A 23305-nucleotide genomic window follows, 5' to 3' on the forward strand; every position below is an offset into this window, starting at 1 on the left:
ATCAACCCATCGATCCTCTGTGAGTGGGGCCCTCCATCCTCTCCTGTCAGCGATTTGGGCCCCTCATGCACCATCCTTAGTAATTAGGGCCCCTCATCATCTCTTCTCATTGATTGGGGCCACTTGACATCTTCTCCATCTACAGAAGACTCTGGTGCATTGATGAGGAGACCTCAGTGTGGAGGCTGAAGACTCCCTGCACTCAGCGCAGCCTCCACATCATGTAGCGCAGTCAGCTGGTGTGCACAGTGCTGGACCTGATCAGGAGGCAGCAGCACTGCGCCGGATCAGCGCCGGATCAGACATCTATGTTCGAGAAGGTGCGCAGCATGGACCTGAGGGAGGAGAACACCAGGGGCTCAAAGCCTGGGCACAAGGAGGGCAAGGACCCCAGGGACCCCCAGCCAGGCATGCCCAGCCCTTATCTGAAGGAGCAACAGTCGCAGGGCACCTACCCCTCCGCCCCGGGAGCCTCCGACCCCTGTACTAAGGGCAAGAGCACAGACCCGGACTACTGCAGGAGGATCCTGGTGCGAGGTAACATGAGAACCCCATATACACCCAAACTCATATAGAGATTATACAATATCACATCAAATGAGATCACTAACCCTAGAAACACTACAGACTTCATATATACCCAATCCCACAATCATATACAGCTCTACACCCTCACCTCTTTGTCCCTACATATCCTAAACCCTATAGAAAACTTTCTATACTCCTTCCTTATATACATTACTCCAATAACCTTCATACATTCCTCCGTATGAGCCCCCTCATATACCTACACCTGTATACATGCACTTTTATATGCTTGACATGTGCTGTATATCAGTTTATATGTTCTATACATTCCTCTATATATATATATATATATATATATATATATATATATATATATCCTAGTAACTTACCCCTCTATTCACAACTCTGTGCACTTACCTGTAACCATTTAGCCCCCTGAGCCTACCCGGGTGTATATACATTGATCTACATGCTTCCATATATATTTATATCCATTTCTGACCCCACCAACCTGCCCCTCTACACCACATTACTGCCCCAACTCCTATTACATATAATGTCCAGTGTCCCCATATACACCTCACTCCTATATACTGTAGTCTGTTCCAAGAACTCTCACTATGGACTTAATGCCCCTTATATACCCCTGTCCTTACATACTCACACCCCTCTCCCCTTGTATAATTCCCTTATAATCCCACTTCCTATATATTGACATCTGATACAGTATATACACCTCTAAACGTCTACCTCTCGCTCCATATACCTGCCCTACTTACACTGACCTCCATCTGAACACCTACCCTATAACCTCTGTACACTCACCCCTATAGAGTAACCTCTGTACACTCACCCCTATAGAGTAACCTCTGTACGCTCACCCCTATGGAGTAACCTCTGTACACTCACCCCTATGGAGTAACCTCTGTACACTCACCCCTATAGAGTAACCTCTGTACACTCACCCCTATAGAGTAACCTCTGTACACTCACCCCTATAGAGTAACCTCTGTACACTCACCACTATAGAGGAACCTCTGTACACTCACCCCTATAGAGGAACTTCTGTACACTCACCCCTATGGAGTAACCTCTGTACACTCACCCCTATAGAGTAACCTCTGTACACTCACCCCTATAGAGTAACCTCTGTACACTCACCCCTATAGAGTAACCTCTGTACGCTCACCCCTATGGAGTAACCTCTGTACACTCACCCCTATGGAGTAACCTCTGTACACTCACCCCTATAGAGTAACCTCTGTACACTTACCCCTATAGAGTAACCTCTGTACACTCACCCCTATAGAGTAACCTCTGTACACTTACCCCTATAGAGGAACCTCTGTACACTCACCACTATAGAGGAACCTCTGTACACTTACCCCTATAGAGGAACCTCTGTACACTCAACCCTATAGAGTAACCTCTGTACGCTAACCCCTATAGAGTAACCTCTGTACACTTACCCCTATAGAGTAACCTCTGTACACTCACCACTATAGAGGAACCTCTGTACACTTACCCCTATAGAGGAACCTCTGTACACTCAACCCTATAGAGTAACCTCTGTACACTCAACCCTATAGAGTAACCTCTGTACGCTAACCCCTATGGAGTAACCTCTGTACGCTCACCCCTATAGAGGAACCTCTGTACGCTCACCCCTATAGAGTAACCTCTGTACACTCACCCCTATGGAGTAACCTCTGTACACTCACCCCTATAGAGGAACCTCTGTACACTCACCCCTATAGAGGAACCTCTGTACACTCACCCCTATGGAGTAACCTCTGTACACTCACCCCTATAGAGGAACCTCTGTACGCTCACCCCTATAGAGTAACCTCTGTACGCTCTCCCCTATAGAGTAACCTCTGTACGCTCACCCCTATAGAGTAACCTCTGTACACTTACCCCTATAGAGTAACCTCTGTACACTCACCCCTATGGAGTAACCTCTGTACACTCACCCCTATAGAGGAACCTCTGTACGCTCACCCCTATAGAGGAACCTCTGTACACTCACCCCTATAGAGGAACCTCTGTACACTCACCCCTATAGAGGAACCTCTGTACACTCACCCCTATAGAGGAACCTCTGTACACTCACCCCTATAGAGGAACCTCTGTACACTCACCCCTATAGAGGAACCTCTGTACACTCACCCCTATAGAGGAACCTCTGTACACTCACCCCTATAGAGGAACCTCTATACACTCACCCCTATAGAGGAACCTCTGTACACTCACTTCAGTGCAGTTATAGTGATCCCCTATGTATTCACCCCTGTATAGTTATATCCTATGTATTCACCCCTATATCATAATCCCCAAAGCATTCACCCCTATATAGTGATGTCCTATGTAATCACCTCTATATAGTGATCTCCTATGTAATCACCTCTATATAGTGATCTCCTATGTAATCACCTGGAGATTTGGTTGCTGCAGCAAACAAGACCCGAGCACCCACATCCAACACAGCGCCCCCCACAGCGCCCCCTACATCCCCCACAGCGCCCCCCACAGCGCCCCCTACATCCACCACAGCGCCCCCCACAGCGCCCCCTACATCCCACACAGCACCCCCCACATCCCCCACAGCGCCCCCCACAGCGCCCCCTACATCCACCACAGCGCCCCCCACAGCGCCCCCCACATCCCCCACAGCGCCCCCCACATCCCCCACATCCCCCACAGTGCCCCCCACATCCCCCACAGCGCCTCCTATATCCCCCACAGCGCCCCCCACATCCACCACAGCGCCCCCCACATCCCCCACAGCGCCCCCCAAAGCGCCCCCTACATCCCCCACAGCGCCCCCTACATCCCCCAAAGCGCCCCCTACATCCCCCACAGCGCCCCCTACATCCCCCACAGCGCCCCCCACATCCCCCACAGCGCCCCCTACATCCCCCACAGCGCCCCCTACATCCCCCACAGCGCCCCCTACATCCCCCACAGCGCCCCCTACATCCACCACAGCGCCCCCTACATCCCCCACAGCGCCCCCCACATCCCCCACAGCGCCCCCTACATCCCCCACAGCGCCCCCCACATCCCCCACAGCGCCCCCTACATCCCCCACAGCGCCCCCCACATCCCCCACAGCACCCCCTACATCCCCCACAGCGCCCCCCACAGCGCCCCCTACATCCCCCACAGCGCCCCCCAAAGCGCCCCCTACATCCCCCACAGCGCCCCCTACATCCCCCAAAGCGCCCCCTACATCCCCCACAGCGCCCCCTACATCCCCCACAGCGCCCCCCACATCCCCCACAGCGCCCCCTACATCCCCCACAGCGCCCCCTACATCCCCCACAGCGCCCCCTACATCCCCCACAGCGCCCCCTACATCCACCACAGCGCCCCCTACATCCCCCACAGCGCCCCCCACATCCCCCACAGCGCCCCCCACATCCCCCACAGCGCCCCCCACATCCCCCACAGCGCCCCCTACATCCCCCACAGCGCCCCCCACATCCCCCACAGCACCCCCTACATCCCCCACAGCGCCCCCCACAGCGCCCCCTACATCCCCCACAGCGCCCCCCACAGCGCCCCCTACATCCCCCACAGCGTCCCCCACATCCCCCACAGCGCCCCCTACATCCACCACAGCGCCTCCTATATCCCCCACAGCGCCCCCACATCCCCCACAGCGCCCCCACATCCCCCACAGCGTCCCCCACAGCGCCCCCTACATCCCACACAGCACCCCCCACATCCCCCACAGCGCCCCCCACAGCGCCCCCTACATCCACCACAGCGCCCCCCACATCCCCCACAGCGCCTCCTATATCCCCCACAGCGCCCCCTACATCCACCACAGCGCCCCCCACATCCACCACAGCGCCCCCCACATCCCCCACAGCGCCCCCCACAGCGCCCCCTACATCCACCACAGCGCCCCCCACATCCCCCACAGCGCCTCCTACATCCCCCACAGCGCCCCCTACATCCACCACAGCGCCCCCCACATCCACCACAGCGCCCCCCACATCCCCCACAGCGCCCCCCACATCCACCACAGCGCCCCCCACATCCACCACAGCGTCCCCCACAGCGCCTCCTATATCCCCCACAGCGACACACCCGCCGATCCCTCCTGTATATCACACCCGCCGATCCCTCCTGTATATCACACCTGCCGATCCCTCCTGTATATCACACCCGCCGATCACTCCTGTATATCACACCCGCCGATCACTCCTGTATATCACACCTGCCGATCACTCCTGTATATCACACCTGCCGATCCCTCCTGTATATCACACCCGCCGATCCCTCCTGTATATCACACCCGCCGATCCCTCCTGTATATCACACCTGCCGATCCCTCCTGTATATCACACCCGCCGATCCCTCCTGTATATCACACCTGCCGATCCCTCCTGTATATCACACCCGCCGATCCCTCCTGTATATCACACCTGCCGATCCCTCCTGTATATCACACCCGCCGATCCCTCCTGTATATCACACCTGCCGATCCCTCCTGTATATCACACCCGCCGATCCCTCCTGTATATCACACCCGCCGATCCCTCCTGTATATCACACCCGCCGATCCCTCCTGTATATCACACCTGCCGATCACTCCTGTATATCACACCTGCCGATCACTCACCTCCACATAAACGCTCTGGTCTACATTAGTGTCTTTGCTTCTTCCACTTTCTTTGCTGTTTATCACTTTATTAGGCCACAGTTTACACAGGATATATATATATATATATATATATATATATATATATATATATATATATATATATATTAAAATGATGAGAAGGTACAAGACCTTACACCCCAGTGATAGATCAGGGAGGAAGGCTGACACTTATTAGATGATGAATAATAATAATAATAATAATAATAATAATAATAATAATAATAATAATAATAATAATAATTATTATTATTATTATTATTATTATCCTTCTTATATATATATACAGAATATTATTATATCTTCTTATAACATACTAGATGATGTAATATATACTGAATATTATTATTATTATTATTATTATCATTATTATTATATCTTCCTATAACATACTAGATGATGTATTATATACTGATATCAATATTGTTATCAATATTATTCTTATTATATACTAGATTATGTATAATATATTGATGATGCTGATTATCATTATTATAAATAATATAAAATAAAACAAATAATAATAATAATAATAATTTTATTATAATTTATTATCAGTATTCCGATTAGATAGCAGATGATGTATTATATACTTCTGGTTATTATTATTATTATTACTTGTGAGCGGAGAGACAATATAAATGCCATACTACACAGGATTCCTAGTATATAATGTGCTGCTGTATAAGTGTAGTAATCGGTATATAATTATATATAGTTATATTATACAGTATATAATAATAGCAGCAATAATAGTAATAATGATGCGGCCCCTCAGTGTTATTATACACCGCAGGATATAGGATACTGTATATACATGCTATTATACTATATAGTATAGGAGAGGGGGCAGCACCCACACAGCGCGGCCGGGGACTGTGATTTAGGGGCGCTCCCTGCACCTGGTTAGACTGGTGGTGTAATGGGGTGCAGGGGGTCCTATACAGGTGGTGTAATGGGCTGCAGGGGTCCTGTACAGGTGGTGTAATGGGGTGCAGGGGGTCCTGTACAGGTGGTGTAATGGGGTGCAGGGGGTCCTATACAGGTGGTGTAATGGGCTGCAGGGGGTCCTATACAGGTGGTGTAATGGGGTGCAGGGGGTCCTGTACAGGTGGTGTAATGGGGTGCAGGGGTCCTATACAGGTCGTGTAATGGGGTGCAGGGGGTCCTATACAGGTGGTGTAATGGGGTGCAGGGGGTCCTATACAGGTGGTGTAATGGGGTGCAGGGGGTCCTGTACAGGTGGTGTAATGGGGTGCAGGGGGTCCTATACAGGTGGTGTAATGGGCTGCAGGGGGTCCTATACAGGTGGTGTAATGGGGTGCAGGGGGTCCTGTACAGGTGGTGTAATGGGGTGCAGGGGTCCTGTACTGGTGGTGTAATGGGGTGCAGGGGGTTCTGTACAGGTGGTGTAATGGGGTGCAGGGGGTCCTGTACAGGTGGTGTAATGGGGTGCAGGGGGTCCTGTACAGGTGGTGTAATGGGGTGCAGGGGGTCCTGTACAGGTGGTGTAATGGGGTGCAGGGGGTCCTGTACTGGTGGTGTAATGGGGTGCAGGGGGTTCTGTACAGGTGGTGTAATGGGGTGCAGGGGACCTGTACTGGTGGTGTAATGGGGTGCAGGGGGTCCTGTACAGGTGGTGTAATGGGGTGCAGGGGGTCCTGTGCGGGTCACCTTCCTCATCCTCTGGATTTGCTCCCCTAGATGCCAAGGGCTCCATCCGGGAGATCATCCTGCCCAAAGGACTGGACCTGGACCGACCCAAGCGGACCCGGACCTCATTCACTGCCGAGCAGCTCTACCGGCTGGAGATGGAGTTCCAGAGATGTCAGTACGTGGTGGGGCGGGAGCGGACCGAGCTGGCCCGACAACTCAGCCTCTCCGAGACACAGGTATATAGGAGTATATAGATATACTACTGCATGTACTATATACAGCTCAGCCTCTCCGAGACACAGGAATATAGGAGAGTATATAGATATACCACTGCATGTACTATATACAGCTCAGCCTCTCCGAGACACAGGTATATAGGAGTATATATATATATACCACTGTATGTACTATATACAGCTCAGCCTCTCCGAGACACAGGTATATAGGAGAGTATATAGATATACTACTGCATGTACTATATACAGCTCAGCCTCTCCGAGACACAGGTATATAGGAGTATATATATATACCACTGCATGTACTATATACAGCTCAGCCTCTCCGAGACACAGGAATATAGGAGTATATATATATACCACTGTATGTACTATATACAGCTCAGCCTCTCCGAGACACAGGTATATAGGAGAGTATATATATATATACCACTGCATGTACTATATACAGCTCAGCCTCTCCGAGACACAGGTATATAGGAGTATATATATATACCACTGCATGTACTATATACAGCTCAGCCTCTCCGAGACACAGGTATATAGGAGTATATATATATACCACTGTATGTACTATATACAGCTCAGCCTCTCCGAGACACAGGTATATAGGAGTATATATATATACCACTGTATGTACTATATACAGCTCAGCCTCTCCGAGACACAGGTATATAGGAGGGTATATAGATATACTACTGCATGTATTATATATAGTATTATATACACCACTGCCTGTCTGTAATATATATAGTATTATATACCCCACTGCCTGTATTATATATAGTATTATATACCCCACTGCCTGTATTATATATAGTATTATATACCCCACTGCCTGTATTATATATAGTATATACCCCACTGCCTGTATTATATATAGTATTATATACCCCACTGCCTGCCTGTATTATATATAGTATTATATACCCCACTGCCTGTATTATATATAGTATTAAATACCCCACTGCCTGTATTACATATAGTATTATATACCCCACTGCCTGTATTATATATAGTATTATATACCCCACTGCCTGTATTACATATAGTATTATATACCCCACTGCCTGTATTATATATAGTATTATATACCCCACTGCCTGTATTATATATAGTATTATATACCCCACTGCCTGTATTATATATAGTATTATATACCCCACTGCCTGTATTATATATAGTATTATATACCCCACTGCCTGTATTATATATAGTATTATATACACCACTGCCTGCCTGTATTATATACCCCACTGCCTGTATTATATATAGTATTATATACCCCACTGCCTGTATTATATATAGTTTTATATACACCACTGCCAGTCTGTATTATATACAGTATTATATACCCCACTGCCTGTATTATATATAGTATTATATACCCCACTGCCTGTCTGTATTATATACAGTATTATATACACCACTGCCTGTCTGTAATGTATATAGTATTATATACCCCACTGCCTGTATTATAGATAGTATTATATACACCACTGCCTGTCTGTAATATATATAGTATTATATACCCCACTGCCTGTATTATATATAGTATTATTATATACCCCACTGCCTGTATTATATATAGTATTATATACCCCACTGCCTTCCTGTATTACATATAGTATTATATACCCCACTGCCTGCCTGTAATATATATAGTATTATATACCCCACTGCCTGTATTATATATAGTATTATATACACCACTGCCTGTATTATATATAGTATTATATACCCCACTGCCTGTATTATATATAGTTTTATATACACCACTGCCTGTCTGTATTATATACAGTATTATATACCCCACTGCCTGTATTATATATAGTATTATATACACCACTGCCTGTCTGTATTATATACAGTATTATATACACCACTGCCTGTCTGTATTATATACAGTATTATATACCCCACTGCCTGTATTATATACAGTATTATATACCCCACTGCCTTTATTATATACAGTATTATATACCCCCCCTGCCTTCCTGTATTACATATAGTATTATATACCCCACTGCCTGCCTGTAATATATATAGTATTACATAGCCCACTGCCTGTATTATATATAGTATTATATACCCCACTGCCTGTATTATATATAGTATTATATACCCCACTGCATGCCTGTATTATATATAGTATTATATACACCACTGCCTGCCTGTATTATATATAGTATTATATACACCACTGCCTGTATTATATATAGTATTATATAGCCCACTGCCTGTATTATATATAGTATTATATACCCCACTGCCTGTATTATATATAGTATTATATACCCCACTGTCTGTATTATATATAGTATTATATAGCCCACTGCCTGTATTATATATAGTATTATATACCCCACTGCCTGTATTATATATAGTATTATATACCCCACTGCCTGCCTGTATTATATATAGTATTATATACACCACTGCCTGTCTCTATTATATACAGTATTATATACCCCACTGCCTGTATTAAATACAGTATTACATACCCCACTGCCTGCCTGTATTATATATAGCATAATATACCCCACTGCCTGTATTATATATAGTATTATATACACCGCTGCCTATATTATAAATAGTATTATATACCCCACTGCATGCCTGTATTATATATAGTATTATATACACCACTGCCTGCCTGTATTATATACAGTATTATATACACCACTGCCTGTATTATATATAGTATTATATACACCACTGCCTGTATTATATATAGTATTATATACACCACTGCCTGTATTATATATAGTATTATATACCCCACTGCCTGTATTATATATAGTATTATATACCCCACTGCCTGTATTATATATAGTATTATATACCCCACTGCCTGTATTATATATAGTATTATATACCCCACTGCCTGTATTATATATAGTATTATATACCCCACTGCCTCTATTATATATAGTATTATATACACCACTGCCTGCCTGTATTATATACCCCACTGCCTGCCTGTATTATATATAGTATTATATACCCCACTGCCTCTATTATATATAGTATTATATACCCCACTGCCTGTATTATATATAGTATTATATACACCACTGCCTGCCTGTATTTTATACAGTATTATATACACCACTGCCTGTCTGTATTATATACACCACTGCCTGTCTGTATTATATATAGTATTATATACCCCACTGCCTGTATTATATATAGTATTATATACCCCACTGCCTGCCTGTATTATATATAGTATTATATACCCCACTGCCTGTATTATATATAGTATTAAATACCCCACTGCCTGTATTACATATAGTATTATATACCCCACTGCCTGTATTATATATAGTATTATATACCCCACTGCCTGTATTACATATAGTATTATATACCCCACTGCCTGTATTATATATAGTATTATATACCCCACTGCCTGTATTACATATAGTATTATATACCCCACTGCCTGTATTATATATAGTATTATATACCCCACTGCCTGTATTATATATAGTATTATATACCCCACTGCCTGTATTATATATAGTATTATATACACCACTGCCTGCCTGTATTATATACCCCACTGCCTGTATTATATATAGTATTATATACCCCACTGCCTGTATTATATATAGTTTTATATACACCACTGCCAGTCTGTATTATATACAGTATTATATACCCCACTGCCTGTATTATATATAGTATTATATACACCACTGCCTGTCTGTATTATATACAGTATTATATACACCACTGCCTGTCTGTAATGTATATAGTATTATATACCCCACTGCCTGTATTATAGATAGTATTATATACACCACTGCCTGTCTGTAATATATATAGTATTATATACCCCACTGCCTGTATTATATATAGTATTATTATATACCCCACTGCCTGTATTATATATAGTATTATATACCCCACTGCCTTCCTGTATTACATATAGTATTATATACCCCACTGCCTGCCTGTAATATATATAGTATTATATACCCCACTGCCTGTATTATATATAGTATTATATACACCACTGCCTGTATTATATATAGTATTATATACCCCACTGCCTGTATTATATATAGTTTTATATACACCACTGCCTGTCTGTATTATATACAGTATTATATACCCCACTGCCTGTATTATATATAGTATTATATACACCACTGCCTGTCTGTATTATATACAGTATTATATACACCACTGCCTGTCTGTATTATATACAGTATTATATACCCCACTGCCTGTATTATATACAGTATTATATACCCCACTGCCTTTATTATATACAGTATTATATACCCCCCCTGCCTTCCTGTATTACATATAGTATTATATACCCCACTGCCTGCCTGTAATATATATAGTATTACATAGCCCACTGCCTGTATTATATATAGTATTATATACCCCACTGCCTGTATTATATATAGTATTATATACCCCACTGCATGCCTGTATTATATATAGTATTATATACACCACTGCCTGCCTGTATTATATATAGTATTATATACACCACTGCCTGTATTATATATAGTATTATATAGCCCACTGCCTGTATTATATATAGTATTATATACCCCACTGCCTGTATTATATATAGTATTATATACCCCACTGTCTGTATTATATATAGTATTATATAGCCCACTGCCTGTATTATATATAGTATTATATACCCCACTGCCTGTATTATATATAGTATTATATACCCCACTGCCTGCCTGTATTATATATAGTATTATATACACCACTGCCTGTCTCTATTATATACAGTATTATATACCCCACTGCCTGTATTATATATAGTATTACATACCCCACTGCCTGCCTGTATTATATATAGCATAATATACCCCACTGCCTGTATTATATATAGTATTATATACACCGCTGCCTATATTATAAATAGTATTATATACCCCACTGCATGCCTGTATTATATATAGTATTATATACACCACTGCCTGCCTGTATTATATACAGTATTATATACACCACTGCCTGTATTATATATAGTATTATATACACCACTGCCTGTATTATATATAGTATTATATACACCACTGCCTGTATTATATATAGTATTATATACCCCACTGCCTGTATTATATATAGTATTATATACCCCACTGCCTGTATTATATATAGTATTATATACCCCACTGCCTGTATTATATATAGTATTATATACCCCACTGCCTGTATTATATATAGTATTATATACCCCACTGCCTCTATTATATATAGTATTATATACACCACTGCCTGCCTGTATTATATACCCCACTGCCTGCCTGTATTATATATAGTATTATATACCCCACTGCCTCTATTATATATAGTATTATATACCCCACTGCCTGTATTATATATAGTATTATATACACCACTGCCTGCCTGTATTTTATACAGTATTATATACACCACTGCCTGTCTGTATTATATACACCACTGCCTGTCTGTATTATATATAGTATTATATACCCCACTGCCTGTATTATATATAGTATTATATACCCCACTGCATGCCTGTATTATATATAGTATTATATACCCCACTGCCTGTATTATATATAGTATTATATACACCACTGCCTGCCTGTATTATATACACCACTGCCTGTCTATATTATATATAGTATTATATACCCCACTGCATGCCTGTATTATATATAGTATTATATACCCCACTGCCTGTATTATATATAGTATTATATACACCACTGCCTGCCTGTATTATATACAGTATTATATACACCACTGCCTGTCTGTATTATATATAGTATTATATACCCCACTGCCTGTATTATATATATAGTATTATATACACCACTGCCTGTCTGTATTACATATAGTATTATATACCCCACTGCCTGTATTATATATATAGTATTATATACACCACTGCCTGTCTGTATTATATTCAGTATTATATACCCCACTGCCTGCCTGTATTATATACAGTATTATATACCCCACTGCCTGCCTGTATTATATATAGTATTATATACCCCACTGCCTGTCTATATTATATATAGTATTATATACCCCACTGCCTGTATTATATATAGTATTATATACACCACTGCCTGCCTGTATTATCTATGGGATTATGTATGCTATTTATCTGTTGTATTATAACACTACTATAGGGGCATTTGGTCTGACAGTATTATCAGGGAACTGGGACCATTTTGCAGCCATTTTTATATACTTTTTACGCCAAATCACAGGCATATTACTACAGCCATAACCTGCATAATACGCCCACATTCTGGCGTCATAGTGACTGCTGTTCATAAAAACGAACGTAAAAGGCCCAAATAAAAAATAGGGGCACTGTGACAGACACTACCATATGGGCACTGTGACAGACACTATTATAGGGGCACTGTGACAGACACTATCATAGGGACACTGTGACAGACACTATTATAGGGGCACTGTGACAGACACTATTATAGGGGCACTGTGACAGACACTACCATATGGGCACTGTGACAGACACTATTATAGGGGCACTGTGACAGACACTATTATAGGGGCACTGTGACAGACACTATTATAGGGGCACTGTGACAGACACTATTATAGGGGCACTGTGATAGATATTACTATAGGGACACTGTGACAGATACTATTATAGGGACACTGTGACAGACACTATCATAGGGACACTGTGACAGACACTATTATAGGGGCACTGTGACAGACACTATCATAGGGACACTGTGACAGACACTATTATAGGGGCACTGTGACAGACACTGTTATAGGGGCACTGTGACAGACACTGTTATAGGGGCACTGTGACAGACACTATTATATAGACACGGTGACAGATACTATTATATGGGCACTGTGACAGACACTATTATAGGGGCACTGTGACAGACACTATTATAGAGACACTGTGACAGACACTATTATAGGGGCACTGTGACAGACACTATTATAGGGGCACTGTGACAGACACTATTATAGGGGCACTGTGACAGACACTATTATAGGGGCACTGTGACAGACACTATTATATGGACACGGTGACAGACACTATTATAGGGACACGGTGACAGACACTATTATATGGGCACGATGACAGACACTACCATATGGGCACGATGACAGACACTACCATATGGGCATTGTGACAGACACTATTATAGGGGCACTGTGACAGACACTATTATAGGGGCACTGTGACAGACACTATTATAGGGACACTGTGACAGACACTATTATAGAGACACTGTGACAGACACTATTATAGGGACACTGTGACAGACACTATTATATGGGCACTGTGACAGACACTATTATATGGACACGGTGACAGACACTATTATAGGGACACTGTGACAGACACTATTATAGGGACACTGTGACAGACAATATTATAGGGACACTGTGACAGACACTATTATAGAGACACTGTGACAGACACTATTATATGGGCACTGTGACAGACACTGTTATAGGGACACTGTGACAGACACTATTATATGGGCACTGTAACAGACACTTTTATATGGGCACTGTGACAGACACTATTATAGGGACACTGTGACAGACACTATCATAGGGACACTGTGACAGACACTATTATAGAGACACTGTGACAGACACTATTATAGGGGCACTGTGACAGACACTATTATAGAGACACTGTGACAGACACTGTTATAGGGATACTGTGACAGAAACTATTATAGGGACACTGTGGCAGACACTATTATAGAGACACTGTAACAGACACTATTATATGGGCACTGTGACAGACACTATTATAGGGACACTGTGACAGACACTATTATAGGGACACTATGAAAGACACTACTATAGGGGCACTGTGACAGACACTGTTATAGGGACACTATGAAAGACACTACTATAGGGGCACTGTGACAGACACTATTATAGGGGCACTGTGACAGACACTACTATAGGGGCACTGTGATAGACACTATTAAAGGGACACTGTGACAGACACTATTATAGGGGCACTGTGACAGACACTATTATAGGGGCACTGTGACAGATACTATTATAGGGACACTGTGACAGACACTATTATAGAGACACTGTGACAGACACTATTATATGGACACTGTGACAGACAGTATTTTAGGGGCACTATGATAGACATTACTATATGGGCACTGTGACAGACACTATTATAGGGACACTGTGACAGACACTGTTATAGGGACACTGTGACAGACACTACTATAGGGGCACTGTGACAGACACTATTATAGCAGCACTGTGACAGACACTATTATAGGGATACTATGAAAGACACTACTATAGGGACACTGTGACAGACACTATTATAGGGGCACTGTGACAGACACTGTTATAGGGACACTATGAAAGACACTACTATAGGGGCACTGTGACAGACACTATTATAGGGGCACTGTGACAGACACTGTTATAGGGACACTGTGACAGACACTACTATAGGGGCACTGTGACAGACACTATTATATGGGCACTGTGACAGACACTATTATAGAGACACTGTAACAGACACTATTATATGGGCACTGTGACAGACACTATTATAGTGACACTGTGACAGACACTACTATAGGGGCACTGTGACAGACACTACTATAGGGGCACTGTGACAGACACTATTATATGGGCACTGTGACAGACACTATTATATGGGCACTGTGACAGACACTATTATAGAGACACTGTAACAGACACTATTATATGGGCACTGTGACAGACACTATTATAGTGACACTGTGACAGACACTACTATAGGGGCACTGTGATAGACACTATTATAGGGACACTGTGACAGACACTATTATAGGGGCACTGTGACAGACACTATTATATGGACACTGTGACAGATACTATTATAGAGACACTGTGACAGATACTATTATAGAGACACTGTGACAGACACTATTATAGGGGCACTGTGACAGACACTATTATAGGGACACTGTGACAGACACTATTATAGGGGCACTGTGACAGACACTATTATATGGACACTGTGACAGATACTATTATAGAGACACTGTGACAGACACTATTATAGGGGCACTGTGACAGACACTATTATAGAGACACTGTGACAGACACTATCATAGGGACACTGTGACAGACACTATTATATGGGCACTGTGACAGACACTATCATAGGGGCACTGTGACAGACACTATCATAGGGGCACTGTGACAGACACTATCATAGGGACACTGTGACAGATACTATTATAGGGACACTGTGACAGATACTATTATAGGGACACTGTGACAGACACTATTATAGGGGCACTGTGACAGACACTATTATAGGGACACTGTGACAGACTATTATCACATTATCACATTATTTGTGATAATTATTGACACTTTAGTAGAGGATATTTAGATAATTTGTTGTGACGTTTGGGTTTAATTATATTTTTGTTAAACAATTTTTTCACGCCAGTCTGTGTATTGTATCATACTGCACAATAAGATAGAGTCTTTGCATACTACTATATATTTTGTTTTGACCATGAGGAAGGATTTGTTTTTTCTGGTGATGTCCTGATGTAGTGGGAGGACTATCATATCCTCTCACTTTTTGGATTGTTCATTTACCTATATGGTTTTTTAATTGCTTTTAATCATGTTTGCTATGGTGCTTCTTTCTTTCTTTCTTTCTTTCTTTCTTTCTTTCTTTCTGTCTGTCTTGTTTTTGTTTTTTTGGAATCATGTACAAATAAAATTTGATTATATACTTCATTTTGGTGGTGTGCGCTATTAAACTGGGTTCACACTATGTATATTTGAGGCTGTATTTGGTCCTCATGTCAGGTCCTCATAGCAACCAAAACCAGGAGTGGATTGAAAACACAGAATGGCTCTGTTCACACAATGGTGTAACTGAGTGGATGGCCGCCATATAACAGTAAATAACAGCCATTATTTCAATATAACAGCCGTTGTTTTAAAATAACAGCACATATTTGCCATTAAATGACGGCCATCCACTCAATTACAACATTATGTGAACAGATCCTTTCTGTGTTTTCAATCCACTCCTGGTTTTGGTTGCTATACAGCCTCAAACATACAGCCTCAAAAATACGTAGTGTGAACCCAGTTTTGGTGTTTAGCTTGTTTTTTTTTTTATAGACACTATTATAGGGACACTGTGACAGACACTATTATAGGGGCACTGTGACAGACACTGTTATAGGGACACTGTGACAGACACTATTATAGGGGCACTATGACAGATATTACTATAGGGGCAATGTGACAGACACTATTTTAGGGGCACTGTGACAGACACTAATATTGAGGCACTGTGACAGATACTATTATAGGGGCACTGTGACAGACACTATTATAGGGGCACTGTGACAGACACTATTATAGGGGCACTGTGACAGGCAGTACTAGAGGGACACTATGACAGACACTATTATAGGGGCACTGTGACAGACACTACTATAGGGGCACTGTGACAGACACTATTATAGGGGCACTGTGACAGACACTATTATAGGGGCACTGTGACAGACACTAATATGGAGGCACTGTGACAGACACTATTATAGGGGCACTGTGACAGACACTATTATAGGGGCACTGTGACAGACACTATTATAGGGGCACTGTGACAGACACTACTATAGGGGCACTGTGACAGATACTATTATAGGGACACTGTGACAGACACTATTATAGGGGCACTGTGACAGACACTATTATAGGGGCACTGTGACAGACACTATTATAGGGGCACTGTGACAGACACTATTATAGGGGCACTGTGACAGACACTATTATAGGGGCACTGTGACAGACACTACTATATGGACACTGTGACAGACACTACTATATGGGCACTGTGACAGACACTATTATATAGACACGGTGACAGATACTATTATAGGGACACTGTGACAGACACTATCATAGGGACACTGTGACAGACACTATTATATAGACACGGTGACAGATACTATTATATGGGCACTGTGACAGACACTATTATAGGGGCACTGTGACAGACACTATTATAGGGACACTGTGACAGACACTACTATAGGGACACTGTGACAGACACTATTATAGGGACACTGTGACAGACACTATTATATGGACACTGTGACAGACACTATTATAGGGGCACTGTGACAGACACTATTATAGAGACACTGTGACAGACACTATTATATGGGCACTGTGACAGACACTATTATATGGACACTGTGACAGACACTATTATATGGACACGGTGACAGATACTATTATAGGGACACTGTGACAGACACTAATATGGAGGCACTGTGACAGACACTATTATAGGGGCACTGTGACAGACACTATTATATGGGCACTGTGACAGACTCTATTATAGGGGCACTGTGACAGACACTATTATAGGGGCACTGTGACAGACACTATTATATAGACACGGTGACAGATACTATTATAGGGACACTGTGACAGATACTATTATAGGGACACTGTGACAGATACTATTATAGGGACACTGTGACAGACACTATTATAGGGACACTGTGACAGACACTATTATAGGGACACTATGATAGATATTACTATAGGGACACTGTGACAGATACTATTATAGGGACACTGTGACAGACACTATTATAGGGACACTGTGACAGACACTATTATAGGGACACTATGATAGATATTACTATAGGGACACTGTGACAGATACTATTATAGGGACACTGTGATAGACACTATTATAGGGGCACTGTGACAGAAACTATTATAGGGACACTGTGACAGATACTATTATAGGGGCACTGTGACAGATACTATTATAGGGGCACTGTGACAGACACTATTATAGGGACACTATGATAGATATTACTATAGGGGCACTGTGACAGACACTACTACAAGGACACAGTGGGTAAAAGTATCTGATCCACTGCCGACCACCTACACAGAATAGATTGGGGGGTAATATCTCTGGTCGGTAAGGTCACCTGTGACAGTCAGAATCTATAGAACATTCCAGATAATCACATTGTAGGATTTACACTTATTCACAATTTTATCCTATGAAATAAGGATGTGATACAATAGAAGAGGAGAAGTTCCTATTTGGTGCAGAAATCTTTGCAGTTACAGAGGTGGGACGTTTCCTGGACGTCCTGACCAGGTTTGCAGACCCTGCAGCAGGGATTGTGTCCCCCTCCCCCATACACATCTTCTCCACAGCTTCCAGGTTTAAGAGCTGTCACTGGGGCAACACTGAGATTCAGCTCCTCCAAAGATTTTCTATTGGGTTCCGGTGTGGAGACTGGCGGCTCCAGGACCCTGAAATGCTTCTTACAGAGGTGCTGCTTAGTTGTCCCGGCTGGGGGTCTCCTCCTTAGTTGTCCCGGCTGTGGGTCTCCTCCTTAGTTGTCCCGGCTGGAAGTCTCCTCCTTAGTTGTCCCGGCTGTGTGTTTCCTCCTTAGTTGTCCCGGCTGTGTGTTTCCTCCTTAGTTGTCCCGGCTGGGGGTTTCCTCCTTAGTTGTCCCGGCTGGGGGTTTCCTCCTTAGTTGTCCCGGCTGGGGGTTTCCTCCTTAGTTGTCCCGGCTGGGGGTTTCCTCCTTAGTTGTCCCGGCTGGGGGTTTCCTCCTTAGTTGTCCCGGCTGGGGGTTTCCTCCTTAGTTGTCCCGGCTGGGGGTTTCCTCCTTAGTTGTCCCGGCTGGGGGTTTCCTCCTTAGTTGTCCCGGCTGGGGGTTTCCTCCTTAGTTGTCCCGGCTGGGGGTTTCCTCCTTAGTTGTCCCGGCTGTGGGTTTCCTCCTTAGTTGTCCCGTCTTTGCGTTTCCTCCTTAGTTGTCCCTGCTGTGGGTTTCCTCCTTAGTTGTCCCGGCTGTGTGTTTCCTCCTTAGTTGTCCCGGCTGGGGGTCTCTTCCTTAGTTGTCCCGGCTGTGTGTTTCCTCCTTAGTTGTCCCGGCTGGGGGTCTCCTCCTTAGTTGTCCTGGCTGTGGGTCTCCTCCTTAGTTGTCCCGGCTGTGTGTTTCCTCCTTAGTTGTCCCGGCTGTGTGTCTCCTCCTTAGTTGTCTCGGATGGGGGTTTCCCCCTTAGTTGTCCCGCTGTATGTCTCCTCCTTAGTTGTCCCGGATGTGGGTTTCCTCCTTAGTTGTCCCGGCTGTGTGTTTCCTCCTTAGTTGTCCCAGCTGTGTGTTTCCTCCTTAGTTGTCCCGGCTGTGTGTCTCCTCCTTAGTTGTCTCGGATGGGGTTTTCCCCCTTAGTTGTCCCGGATGTGGGTTTCCTCCTTAGTTGTCCCGGCTGTGGGTTTCCTCCTTAGTTGTCCCGGCTGTGGGTTTCCTCCTTAGTTGTCCCAGCTGTGTGTCTCCCCCTTAGTTGTCCCGGCTGTGGGTCTCTCCCTTAGTTGTCCCAGCTGGGGGTTTCCTCCTTAGGTGTCCCGGCTGTGTGTTTCCTCCTTAATTGTCCCGGCTGGGGGTTTCCTCCTTAGTTGTCCCGGCTGTGTGTCTCCTCCTTAGTTGACCCGGCTGGGGGTTTCCCCCTTAGTTGTCCTGGCTGGGGGTTTCCCCCTTAGTTGTCCTGGCTGTGGGTTTCCTCCTTAGTTGTCCCGGCTGGGGGTTTCCCCCTTAGTTGTCCCAGCTGTGGGTCTCCTCCTTAGTTGTCCCGACTGTGGGTTTTCCCCTTAGTTGTCCCGGCTGTGTGTCTCCTCCTTAGTTGTCCCTGCTATGGGTTTCCTCCTTAGTTGTCCCGGCTGTGTGTTTCCTCCTTAGTTGTCCCGGCTGTGGGTCTCCTCCTTAGTTGTCCCGGCTGGGGGTTTCCCCCTTAGTTGTCCCGGCTGTATGTCTCCTCCTTAGTTGTCCCGGCTGGGGTTTCCCCCTTAGTTGTCCCGGCTGTGGGTCTCCTCCTTAGTTGTCCCGACTGTGGGTTTTCCCCTTAGTTGTCCCGGCTGTGTGTCTCCTCCTTAGTAGTCCCGGCTGTGGGTCTCCTCCTTAGTTGTCCCGACTGTGGGTTTTCCCCTTAGTTGTCCCGGCTGTGTGTCTCCTCCTTAGTTGTCCCGGCTGGGGGTTTCCTCCTTAGTTGTCCTGGCTGTGGGTCTCCTCCTTAGTTGTCCCGGCTGTGGATTTCCTCCTTAGTTGTCCCGGCTGTGTGTTTCCTCCGTAGTTGTCCCGGCTGTGTGTTTCCTCCGTAGTTGTCCCGGCTGTGTGTTTCCTCCGTAGTTGTCCTGGCTGTGGGTCTCCTCCTTAGTTGTCCCGGCTGGGGGTTTCCTCCATAGTTGTCCCGGCTGTGTGTTTCCTCCTTAGTTGTCCCCGCTGTGTGTCTCCTCCTTAGTTGTCCCGGCTGGGGGTTTCCCCCTTAGTTGTCCCGCTGTATGTCTCCTCCTTAGTTGTCCCGGATGTGGGTTTCCTCCTTAGTTGTCCCGGCTGTGGGTTTCCTCCTTAGTTGTCCCAGCTGTGTGTCTCCCCCTTAGTTGTCCCGGCTGTGGGTCTCTCCCTTAGTTGTCCCGGCTGTGGGTTTCCTCCTTAATTGTCCCGGCTGTTTGTTTCCTCCTTAGTTGTCCCGGCTGTATGTCTCCTCCTTAGTTGTCCCGGCTGGGGTTTTCCCCCTTAGTTGTCCCGGCTGTGGGTCTCCTCCTTAGTTGTCCCGGATGTGGTTTTCCTCTTTAGTTGTCCCGGTTGTGGGTCTCCTCCTTAGTTGTCCCGGCTGTGGGTTTTACCCTTAGTTGTCCCGGCTGTGTGTCTCCTCCTTAGTTGTCCCGGCTGTGTGTTTCCTCCTAAGTTGTCCCAGCTGTGGGTCTCCTCCTTAGTTGTTCCGGCTGTGTATTTCCTCCTTAGTTGTCCCGGCTGTGGGTCTCCTCCTTAGTTGTCCCGGCTGGGGGTCTCCTCTTTAGTTGTCCCGGCTGTGGGTCTCCTCCTTAGTTGTCCCGGATGTGGGTTTCCTCCTTACTTTTCCCGGCTGTGGGTCTCCTCCTTATTTGTCCCGGCTATGAGTTTCCTCCTTAAGTTGTCCCGGCTGTGTGTTTCCTCCTTAGTTGTCCCAGCTGTGGGTCTCCTCCTTAGTTGTTCCGGCTGTGTGTTTCCTCCTTAGTTGTCCCGGCTGTGGGTCTCCTCCTTAGTTGTCCCGGCTGTGTGTTTCCTCCTTAGTTGTCCCGGCTGTGTCTCTCCTCCTTAGTTGTCCCGGCTGTGTGTTTCCTCTGTAGTTGTTCTGACTGTGGGTCTCCTCCTTAGTTGTCCTGGCTGTGTGTTTCATTCTTAGTTGTCCCGGCTGTGTGTTTCCTCCTTAGTTGTTCCGGCTTTGCATTTTCTCCTTAGTTGTCCCGGCTGTGTGTTTCCTCTTTAGATGTCCCGGCTGTGTGTTTCCTCCGTAGTTGTCCCGGCTGTGGGTCTCCTCCTTAGTTGTCCCGGCTGTGTGTTTCCTCTTTAGATGTCCCGGCTGTGTGTTTCCTCCGTAGTTGTCCCGGCTGTGTGTCTCCTCCTTAGTTGTCCCGGCTGGGGGTTTCCCCCTTAGTTGTCCTGGCTGTGGGTTTCCTCCTTAGTTGTTCCGGCTGTGCGTGTCCTCCTTAGTTGTCCCGGCTGTGGGTCTCCTCCTTAGTTGTTCCGGGTGGGGGTTTCCCCCTTAGTTGTCCCGGCTGTATGTCTCCTCCTTAGTTGTCCCGGCTGGGGGTTTCCCCCTTAGTTGTCCCGGCTGTGGGTCTCCTCCTTAGTTGTCCCGGCTGTGGGTTTTCCCCTTAGTTGTCCCGGCTGTGTGTCTCCTCCTTAGTTGTCCCGGCTATGGGTTTCCTCCTTAGTTGTCCCGGCTGTGTGTTTCCTCCTAAGTTGTCCCAGCTGTGGGTCTCCTCCTTAGTTGTTCCGGCTGTGTATTTCCTCCTTAGTTGTCCCGGCTGTGGGTCTCCTCCTTAGTTGTCCCGGATGTGGGTTTCCTCCTTACTTTTCCCGGCTGTGGGTCTCCTCCTTATTTGTCCCGGCTATGGGTTTCCTCCTTAAGTTGTCCCGGCTGTGTGTTTCCTCCTTAGTTGTCCCAGCTGTGGGTCTCCTCCTTAGTTGTTCCGGCTGTGTGTTTCCTCCTTAGTTGTCCCGGCTGTGGGTCTCCTCCTTAGTTGTCCCGGCTGTGTGTTTCCTCCTTAGTTGTCCCGGCTGTGTCTCTCCTCCTTAGTTGTCCCGGCGGTGTGTTTCCTCTGTAGTTGTCCTGACTGTGGGTCTCCTCCTTAGTTGTCTTGGCTGTGTGTTTC

At 45.0% G+C, this 23305-nt stretch overlaps 1 protein-coding gene across 1 annotated transcript in view; it reads left to right on the plus strand.

Moving 5' to 3' along the window:
* Positions 1-308: 308 nt before the first annotated feature.
* VAX1 (ventral anterior homeobox 1) overlaps positions 309-23305 on the plus strand; it is a 36777-nt gene continuing 13780 nt past the window's right edge. Inside the window, exons 1-2 of the mRNA XM_069978809.1 lie at positions 309-537; positions 6905-7092. Of these exons, the coding sequence (XP_069834910.1) occupies positions 309-537; positions 6905-7092 (417 nt within the window). The remainder of the gene's footprint in view (positions 538-6904; positions 7093-23305) is intronic.

This window comes from Dendropsophus ebraccatus, chromosome 8 (assembly GCF_027789765.1).
Source record: "Dendropsophus ebraccatus isolate aDenEbr1 chromosome 8, aDenEbr1.pat, whole genome shotgun sequence".
NCBI lineage: Eukaryota > Metazoa > Chordata > Amphibia > Anura > Hylidae > Dendropsophus > Dendropsophus ebraccatus.